The sequence below is a fragment of the Jaculus jaculus genome, chromosome 3 (assembly GCF_020740685.1).
Source record: "Jaculus jaculus isolate mJacJac1 chromosome 3, mJacJac1.mat.Y.cur, whole genome shotgun sequence".
NCBI lineage: Eukaryota > Metazoa > Chordata > Mammalia > Rodentia > Dipodidae > Jaculus > Jaculus jaculus.
This window is the reverse complement of record NC_059104.1, coordinates 133,904,560-133,914,567: the sequence shown is the minus strand read 5'-3', so window position 1 is coordinate 133,914,567 and position 10,008 is coordinate 133,904,560. Positions and strand designations below refer to the sequence as shown.

General features: G+C 43.2%; 1 protein-coding gene across 1 annotated transcript; it reads right to left on the bottom strand.

The window, feature by feature from the left end:
* Positions 1-383: 383 nt before the first annotated feature.
* Positions 384-9,362, bottom strand: Tm2d3 (TM2 domain containing 3). Its single transcript, XM_045145555.1, has 6 exons — positions 9,259-9,362; positions 8,858-8,950; positions 7,322-7,479; positions 4,889-5,063; positions 4,095-4,170; positions 384-1,121 (listed from the first exon to the last, which is right to left on the bottom strand). Exons 1-6 carry the CDS (start codon positions 9,347-9,349, stop codon positions 956-958), a joined length of 759 nt encoding a protein of 252 aa, XP_045001490.1. The 5' UTR covers positions 9,350-9,362; the 3' UTR covers positions 384-955.
* Between the last annotated feature and the right edge of the window lie 646 nt (positions 9,363-10,008).

The window sequence follows — 10,008 nt, the reverse complement described above, 5'->3', positions numbered from 1 at the left end:
GTCTCCCCTGTGCTGGGCTTAAAAGAATGTGTCTCATCTGGCACTTCATGTGGGTGGTAGTGATCTGAACTCAGATTCTCATCCTAGTGTAACAAGCATTTTACCCACTGAGCCACCTCCCAGTCTTAAGAATATTAATTTTTAATGTCTCAAAATCAATACTGAATAAAGCCTATTTGGACTGGTAGTTATTACTTTTCTCTCCAATAAAAGGCCTACAACAGATCTGTAAAAACTCAGGAACATTTATCATAAAGAAGTACATTTTTCAGGACTCCCACCATTTTAATAAGTTATTCCCTGAAAACAATTTACTTCCTGATAATAAAAGTAAGTTATGATATTTAAGACAGAGCAACACTGAAAGCACATAAACACATCTATATTCTTAAGGTAATTGCAATTTTATTAAATTTTCAGTATTTTTATAACTTTTTACATTTCTGACAGATTTCAAACATGACAAACTAGACACATTAACTACATTTCACTTTATAAAGACCATACCACAAAGATGTTACACTCAAGACTTACAGATGCTGGAAGCCTATGGGGATACCTTTATTTAGCTAAGAGAATAGACATGCCCATTCTCTAGTCACAGATGAAAGGCTCCCAAGGCAGATGGTATTCAGGTAAAGTGGCACAGTGTTACTCAAGCAATGCACGTGTATAACTAATGTTATAGAAATTAAGTAGACTTTCAAACACCACAGAATTTGTTCTTTTGGCTTTAAGATTAAATTTTTTCACAGAAAAAAAAATGTTTCAGGCAAATGAAAAACAAATTCCAGGTTGGCATGGTTCAGTGTTTCATTTATTTTACCTTCATCAAGGCAAGCAAAGTACAGATGCTGTACATTAAAAACACACAAATACACCACTCATACCACATCATTTCCTACAAGCCAGAGACTCTGTAAATGCTGCTCCTCTCTGAAGCACCCAACCATGGCTAGATGTACAAAGAGCCATCCGCTGGTCCCACGTAGCCAACTCCAATCAGCAAGACATCTATGAGCGTCCAGATCCCCAGGCCACCGAAGCTGAAGAGTTTGCCGAGGCCTTCACGCCACTGGCCCAGGTAGAAGCGATCTGCTCCAAAGCCACCGAGGGTGATGCTGTAAGGAAACAGCAAAGTGGCCTGGACTCCATAAGTGCAGCCAGCTGTGGCTTCCTCACCACAGTCAGATTTGGAAAGGGTCTCAAATAATCACATCCTCTAATTTAGAGCATATGTGGTTATCTCACAAATTTATAATCCTAAATAATCATGACACCCCCCTCAAAAAAAAAAAAAAACCCCAAATATAAAAACGTGACTTCACATGTGTGAGGTCCTGGGTTCAATTCTTAGCAGCAGGGAAGAAAAAAAGAGGAGACAGCTAATATTCTCTTAAAGAAACTGACATCATTGCTTTTTAAGCCTAGTAGGGATTCAGGCTACAGAAATTGTGTGGACATGCAGTCAGGTATCAGAGTCTTGGAGTCTTAAGGCATCTAAGACATCTGGCTTATCTGATCAAGGTGCCTGTTTTTTTTTTTTCCAGTCATTTTTTTACTCTAAAAACTTAGTATTATGAATGCATTTTAAGGTTCCTTCAAAGTCTGAGGTCTAACATTATCGGGGTAATAGTTATTACAGAAAAATCCAAACATGTAATAACTTTAAAAAGTACCCATGAATAAGCTACAAGTGCCCAATTCTGTTGGTACTGCTCACTGGTACCACTCCTACCAAAGAGAAGTCAGCCCTCTGTATTCTAAGAAGGGCTCCACAGCTTAGTCAACAGCAACTGAAAATATTTGCAGGAAAAAAAACCTTGCATCTAACAGAGTATGTGCAATCTTTTTCTCGTCATGATTTCTTAACAATACAGAACCAGTGCTCATACAGTATTTACACTGTATGGAGTATGGTAAGTTATCTACAGTTGACTGAAAGAATATGGGAGATGTGCATAGATTCTATATAAATACTACACTATTGTATACAAAGGGACTAAAAACACTCATGGATTTTGGTATTTGAGAGGGTCTTGGAAGCAGCACTCCAAGGACAGTGAGGAACAACTGTATTTTGAAGCAAACTCCCAGTTATCTTATTTACAGTAACTACTTCATGTTCTTTTTCTTTCCTTCCTTCTTTTTTTCTTTCCTTTTTTTTTTGAGGTAGGGATTCCCTCTAGCCCAGGCTTGTCAAGAACTTACTATGTTGTCTCAGGGTGGCCTCAAACTCATGGTGATTCTCCTACCTCTGCACCCCAAATGCTGGGATTAAAGGCATGTGCCACCATGCCTGGCTTACAGTAACTATTTTAAAGAATCTATGTTGAGCTGTGAGAAGAAAACTGCTCATAAGTTCTTAGTTAGGTGTTAAATGTCAGCAATATAAGGAAGGCTGAGTGAGGAGGGTTAATAGGAACTCTCATCATCTTTGCAATTTTTCCATAAGCCTAAAATTATTTTAAGATAAGATTTGTGTTTTGCCAGGTCTAATGGCTCCTACCTGGTCCTCTTCCAACTTGAAGGCTGTGGCAGACTGTAGTGATTTTGAGGATAACCTGAACTACATAGCAAGCAAGACTCTGTCTCAAAAAGCCAAAAAAGCTTATTTTAAAAATCAGTTATTGGTTTGAATTTGAACCACTATAGACAAAGACTACCTAGACCAAGATGGTCAGTTAATGAATCTTAATTTTGTTATATCTAAACTTCTGTCTTGGTTTCCTCTTTCATTTTCTAGAGGCATCTTTTACCCTGGCAGGAATTTTCTTTCCCTAGCCCAAATTCTAATACAGTGGTTAATGGTAGTTTTGCCCTCTAGGGGTACTTGGCAATGACTAGAGGCATTCTCACAACTGGAGGTGTTCAGACAATCATTAGAAGGCTGCTGGGCATACTATTAGCCACAGGTCAGCCCCATGAAAAGAACTATTTGGCCACAAATGTCAACAGTGAGAAGGATGAGAAACTGCCCCACAATAAGCCCCGCACGCCTCAGGGTCCTAGGCTCAAAGACTTCAGCTGTAAACAGAGTAACTTTTGTGTGTGCACAAATTTGCAGTAGGTGTGATGTGGTGTGTGTGGTGAATGTACATGTATGCAGACGTGGTGCCCTGAATGTGCAGAGCTCAGTCAGGGTCCCCTCCATTGCTCATCTGCTTGTTTGCTTATGATGGAGTCTCTTCACTGATTCTGGAGTGTTTGTGGTTTCACAAGCCCCAGAGATTTTCTAGTCTCTGCTCCCCACAGGACTGGGGTTACAAATGTATGTGGCCATGCCTGGGTATTTATGTGGATTCAGGAACTGATCTCAGAAGTTTCAGGGTCCCTCCAACCTCAATCTTGCCTCAGGAAGTGGACTTTAACCATGTGGCCATCTCTCGAGTCTGTAAGTAGCATCATTTTTTCTTTTTTTTCCTGAAGATAGTCTTGCTCCAACCCAGGATGACCCGGAATTCACTATGTAGTCTCAGGCTGGCCTCGAACTCAAGTCAATCCTCCTACCTCTGCCTTTTGAATGGCAGGATTTGACCAGCAAGTAGCATCACATTCAACTAATCATTTTACTAAAGTCCCATCTGCGTTTCCCTGTAGTAGAAACACTGGCACAATTCTCTTAAAAGCTGTTGAAAAATTTAATAGTAACACATTGTACATTTTTATGTAAGAGTTACAGGTGTATAATTTGATGAGAAAATTATAGGCAATTTTAATGTTTTACATTTACTTTTTCCAGTTTTCAGTGAGCATATATTCTTTTTGTTAATTAAAATAAAAAAATATATTATAGACCTACATGTTTTAAATAGTTTATAAATTTTACTGACCTACGCAAATTCAGGATGTGAAAGACTGTATCTCTACAATGCATAGTATTTTGGGGAAAATGGTAACATATTTGTTACTGAATTCCAAGAAGGTATTGTCTGATTATGTAGCCTCCCACAGTAATGTTTCTTGGAGTTTATCTTACACAAGTGGTAGGATCTGAGTGAAGCATGAGCCTGGCTGGGTGCAATGTTGGGACGATTCCATTGACTGCAAAGAAATGCAATCAGCATTTTAAAGTTATTAGTACCAAAGCTTACCTTAGAGCAAGAGCAGTTGACCACTTATAGCCTCCAGTCCAATTGCAGTACAGCATTTTAGGAAAAGTGCGGTTACCTTACAAAAAAATTTAACACTTTACATTGAAATATGGATATAAAAATACTCTCATGGAGACTTACTTACACTCAGGCGCACTGTAATTTAGAATCTAAGAGAGTCACCACTTTTTACTACAATGTTCACTACAGCAGGCAGAACAAAAGAAAATCCTTACATAAACCCACAGTCATTACGCTTGTATCAATTAAGTTAGAGATACAATGGAGAAACATGATACCAAGACTTTTTGTTGTTAATAGTATGTAAGACAGAGAAGATAAATCACCCAACAGGAAGAATAAACTGAAACATTTCACATATGACATAAGTCAAACACACTGTCTATCCATGTAACTGACTATCCATGTATAAAGCAAAACAAAGTTGAATCTAACCTCATATCATCTACCAAAATGAATTTCACATGGATTATAGACCTAAATGTAAAAAGCCAAACTAGACTTTTTATTTTCATTTATCTATTTCTGAAACCCAGTTAGTTAGTTGCAAATGAATTCCAGACACATGGGCTATTTTGTGCATCTGGCTTTACATGGGTAAATTTACTGGGGAATTGAATCAGGCTGTCAGCCCTGGCAAGCAACTGCCTTTAACTGGTGAACCCTCTCCCCAAACCCAAAATTTAGTTTTCAAATTTCTTGTTAAGGTCCCTTGAGAGAACTCAAAGGAAAACATTTTGCTTACAAGCTTCCCTGAACTCTGACTTCCTTACCCAAGCAATGAATGTGGTCCCGTACTGTGCAGTTGGCAGGATAGCGCTCTCTAGGACAGGACACAGTCATGCAGCTGGTGGAATTGGAGCACTCATAATCTGTTTCAGGAAGCTGCCAGCAAAACCTGCAAGTCATGTTGATGATGAAGTTCCTTTGCAACTTGAAGTCTTGATCCTAAGCACCACAGAACAAGGAGACAGCTAGTCAGTCACAGCATGGCAGCTTGCTCCTCATCAGTAAGGCTGCAGCCATTGGGCACAAAAGTCCACAATGTTTACAGTTAGGAGCTAGCAGCAAGAACCAGAAAAACAGCTATAAAAACAGTATCAAGCAAAACATATACATATATACTGTTTACCAAAAGAAAAAACAAAACTAGCTAAACTCACATTAAAATAGTAAGTTGTTTCAGTGATACACTTTGACTTAGGTAACATGAGCACATGTAAAATAAATATGTGGCAACACATAAAAAGGAGGGACCTGGGGAGATGGCCTAGTCAGTCAAAGATCGAATTGAGGTCAAGGTCAAATCCATAGTCCCACATAAAAGCTGGGCATGGTAATGGACCCCAGTGGTTACAGAGTTGGGGAGGCAGAGACAAAAGATCCCTAGGGCTTACTAGGTAGTTAGTGTAGATGAATTTAACTGGTGAGTTCCAGGTTCAGTGAGAGAGCCTATCTAAATTTTTTTTGTTTATTTAATTAATTCATTTATTTATTTGAGAGCAACAGAGAGAAAGAGGCAGAGACGGGGGGGGGGGGTGGGGGTGGAGAGAATGGGTGCGCCAGGGCCTCTAGCCATTGCAAATGCATGCACCCCCTTGTGCATCTGGCTAACGTGGGTCCTGGGGAGCCGAGCATCGAGCCGGGGTCCTTAGGCTTCACAGGCAAGCGTTTAACCGCTAAGCCATCTCTCCAGCTTGAGAGATCCTATCTTGAAAAAAAAAAAAGTGGTCTGGTCTCCACACCCATATTAGATACATGAACACACATACAGCAAAAAAAAAAAAAAATTAAAGATGTGATATAGTAGGAGGCACTTATTGTTCCCTGTGTGTATTCATGCCATCTCTTCAACAAAGATAGCTAAAATGAAGAAAACATACACTCCTTGAAGGCCACCAGGCTCTAAGGAAGATCTAGGCTACTCAATCACAGCTGGTGTTTCTGTAGCTTATTAGAAAAGATCTGGGCCAAGAACAATTATATACTACCCACTAGAACTGGAAATTAATTAACCCTCCTGGAAAACAGCACCTAGGGGGAGTGTATGTTACATACTCCCCTGCATGTAAGCCCCCAGGAGCCATGTGTTGGGCTTCAAATCTTCCTCAGTACCCTTCGATCTCAGTTCCGCTCCTCAGGGCTCAGAAGAACCACTTAACAGTCTTGAGTCACCACTATCTTATGACTCTCCTCAGCAGGTCTGCCTCTTGGTTGATGTGCCAAGTGCTTATGCAGACTATGGTGGTTTGAAGCAAATGTCCTCATAAATTCATGTATTCTGAATGCCTGGTCCCCTGCTGATGACAATTTGGAAGGTGAGGCCTTGCTGGAGGAGGTATATGCCATTAGGTGCTGCCTTAGGGACTGTGGTAGTTTGAATGAATGTCCCCCAGTTGATTCAGAAGTTTACTAAAGCTTGTAACCTAGATCTCTAGCCACCTGGCTGGAGGAGGTGTCACTGTGGGCAGATCCTAGAGTCCAGCCCCAACCAGCTCCTCAGTTAACACTGGAACTGGAACAAGAGCAAGCTGATATGAAGGGGAATGCAAGGCTCTTAAATTTGGGAGAAGAGTATTGAGCGTTGAACCCAGGGATTCATACATGCTAAGTACATGCTCTACCACTGAGCTATATCTCTAACACCAAATCCAAGATTTTAAAATGCAGTTATAAAAGGTAATAAAAATCATTTCAGGACTACAGATGCCTTAGTGGTTAAAGTGCTTGCCTGTGAAGCCCAATGACCCAGGTTTGATTCCTCAGTACCCATGTAAGCCAGATGCACAAGGTGGTGCCTGTGTTTACAGTGGATATAGGCCCCGGCATGCCCATTCTCTATCTGCCTCTCTCTCTCAAATAAATAAATAAATAAATATTTTTAAAAAAATCATTTTAGGGGCTGAGGAAATGGCTTAGCAGTTAAGGCATTTGCTTGCAAAGCCTAAGGACCCCAGTTTGATTCTCCAGGACCCTCATAAGCCAGATGCCCAAAGGGGCGCATGCATCTGGAGTTCGTTTGCAGTGGCTGGAGGCCCTGGCGCATCCATTCTATTTGCCTCTTCTTCCCCCCCATAAATAAATATTTTTAAAAAATCATTTCAGAATATACCTCCCACACACTACAGGCAACACTTTTGACTTTATAAGCTACACTTTTAACTTTATAATGCATTTAGTTCAAATAAGCAAGCTGTAGTACTTACAACACAGGTAACAGAAGGTTTCACTGTACAGTCAAAAGTGACAGGCTTTCCATAAACACAGGAGAAATTTGTGGCACAGTCTATACAGTCTGCAGGAAGTTTGCTACACAAGCCATTACTCGGACACTTCATCACATAGGGTGGGATTTCAGTACTTTCTGTGAGAAGTGAGAGGGCAGCTTATTCTCTATGAACACTAACTCAAGTAACAGAAAGATAATTTTCTAAGGTTCCAAGAGCAATCATTAGCAATGATACAGCTTGAATGCAATAAGCAGTTAGAGCCATAATCTGACACCTGCAACTAGAGGGGCCTGCCACCAGCAAGCTGCCAGACCCGCGAAGCAGTGCATGAGGGAGAAGATTCCCAGGGGACAGTGAAAGCTAAAGGTACTCATGTGCAGATAATGCAGCGAAAATCCACAGTACAAATTAGGGGCTCAAAAGAGCCAACCACTTACAGATGAAAACCTAAGCAGACAGGACAGAGTTCCCGCAAAATCTGAGAGGGAGGACTGGACCAAACTGGAAGCAGAACACCAATCTCTCCCCATTTCCAACCCAATGTTGCTTTCATCTCAATTCACTGGGAAGTGAAGCCACTGACACCCTTAGGGCTCCAACTCTAGAACTAATGTCATTATTCTTCACTAGTATCTCAATAAGCCATAATTTGCTAACATTTGTAGTCTGATACTACCAAAGTTCAAAATAATTAACTCCCTACTCTAGTTAGTAATTTCTCCAGTAAGTTGCAAATTCTTTCCAACCAATCCAATCAGGTGTGAAATATATTTTTATCATTTGAGAATAAAAACTGTAAGTGCTATTGAAAAGAGAGGCTGTCAAAAAACAGGCAAAGGTGGCAAGAATTCTTGTGCTTTCTCTAAAGGACAGTACGCATTTGAAATTCAAGTAAGCCACTGCATTTACACCCTTCTGCCACTTTCAATCACCTCAGTGAGAGAACTCTGGAAGAGCCTGCTTCCATTTAGCAAAACACAACAAAGCCTCAAAACTGGATTTCCTTAACGTCACTTTATTAGTAGTCAATCTACAAAATACCATTTTATTTTCTAGTGCGCCTATTGCTGTGTGGCTGGAGGTTTGACAATCACAAAGCTTTATGCAGCCAGGCTAACCAATTGTGGCCTTAAAGAGGAGGAAACGAAGGAGCAAAAGCTCCCCAGAGCAGCACCAGACTTGGGCTTTTTATCAGGTGCTCTCTTACCTTTTGAATTCCCACAACAATGAAGAAGGCTTTATTACTAACAGGGAATGTAGCACTGGGAGGAAACTGGACGATAACAGAAATACGGAAAGAGAAGCGGAGTGTGGGACTGGATAAAGAGATGATCAGAGGCGTCAAAATGGCTGTATAAATGCCCTCGATTTACATTGTCGGAAACAAAATACATCACACAGTCATATACGCAAGGTGACTTCGTATACTAATGAAACTTTTGTGGAAAACAGAAAAAAGAACACTACTCGATATAAACATGCACATTTACTGTAGGAGAAAAGGTTTAGTACCTGCTGCCCTGGGAACTACGGTGAATGTACGTGTTGGGCCCGGATCCTTTATGGCCTGAGCGAGCGGCTGCGAATGCTCTAAATTCAAGGATCCTACAATTGGAGAAGCATGTTATTCATCCTGGGACGCGAAGCCTGGGCTTGCGGACTAACGCGCGGGGACTTCCGCCGGCGGACGACGAGCACGGCAAGCACAGGGTCCACACGGTCACTGGACACCGGGGGTGCAGCGGGTCCGGGTCGGTTTCCCCCGCCAAGCCCGCGCGGGCTCCCCCGGCTTAGAGATTCCGAGGAGGCGCGGCCCCCCGGCCCGCCCCGCTGCCCGGCACGCAGCCCCGGCCGCCCGCCCGCCCTGCCCCCGGCGCGGACGCTTCTCCCCGCTGCTGCCGCCTCTCACTCACCACCGCCCGACAGAATGTAGAACTGGGAGAGGAAGAGCAGCACGCGGCACAAGCGGCGGAGGCGCCGCAACGGACCCGCCGCTGCCACCATCTTGCCGGCGCGCAGGCGCACTTCCGGCCGTGGGCGGAGCCGCGGGCCGCGCCCAGAAGGGGGCGTGTCCACAGGTGTCTAGGGCGCAGGCGCAGTGCGTCAGCGTTAGGGCGCGGGTGTCCACGGCTGATCTCCGTGCACCTGCTTTCCGCGGCGCCCTCCGGCCTGCCAGGGCGCGAGAGGAATAGGGTGACCGTGGGACCCTGCCACTGTGTTAGATTGCTCGGTCCGCAAGTGGCCCTCACGCCATTGGACGTCGCGCCCCTCTCGCCACTGCTGAAGCCTGGGAGTGACCTAAGGTCATGTGACGACGTTAGTTTGTTGTATCCCCCGCGCACGGGATCCACCTGCCTTCGTTTTCACCACTGGCTTTAGGGATATGGGGCACTTAGGAGAAAATTCCCTAAGACTGGAAAAGGCAGGACTAACCTGGAAGGTCTGGAGCAAGAGCCTTGAGTGTGGGATTGTCACGTGGAAGGAAAGGACGAAGACCCGTCCCGCCCTGGAAAAAGCCATCCTTGAAGAAGGGAGCTGCTCTTGGCCACCTGCCCTGTTTTCATCAGGGTACACTGCTGAGGAAGCTAGCTGGGGAAGTGCTTCTCTTCTTTCTACCCACCTGCTACAAGTGCTTCCCCCTTCCTCACTTGTGCATCAGATAA

What these genes read in the sequence shown, in the direction of transcription:
- Tm2d3 (XM_045145555.1), bottom strand. Translation starts at nt 9,349, where the DNA reads ATGGTGGCAGCGGCGGGTCCGTTGCGGCGCCTCCGCCGCTTGTGCCGC. An exon ending in CTACATTCTGTCGGGCGGTG is followed by an intron (nt 8,951 to 9,258) that starts GTGAGTGAGAGG and finishes CTCCAATTGTAG; the next exon opens with GATCCTTGAATTTAGAGCAT. An exon ending in CGTAGTTCCCAGGGCAGCAG is followed by an intron (nt 7,480 to 8,857) that starts GTACTAAACCTT and finishes CACTTCTCACAG; the next exon opens with AAAGTACTGAAATCCCACCC.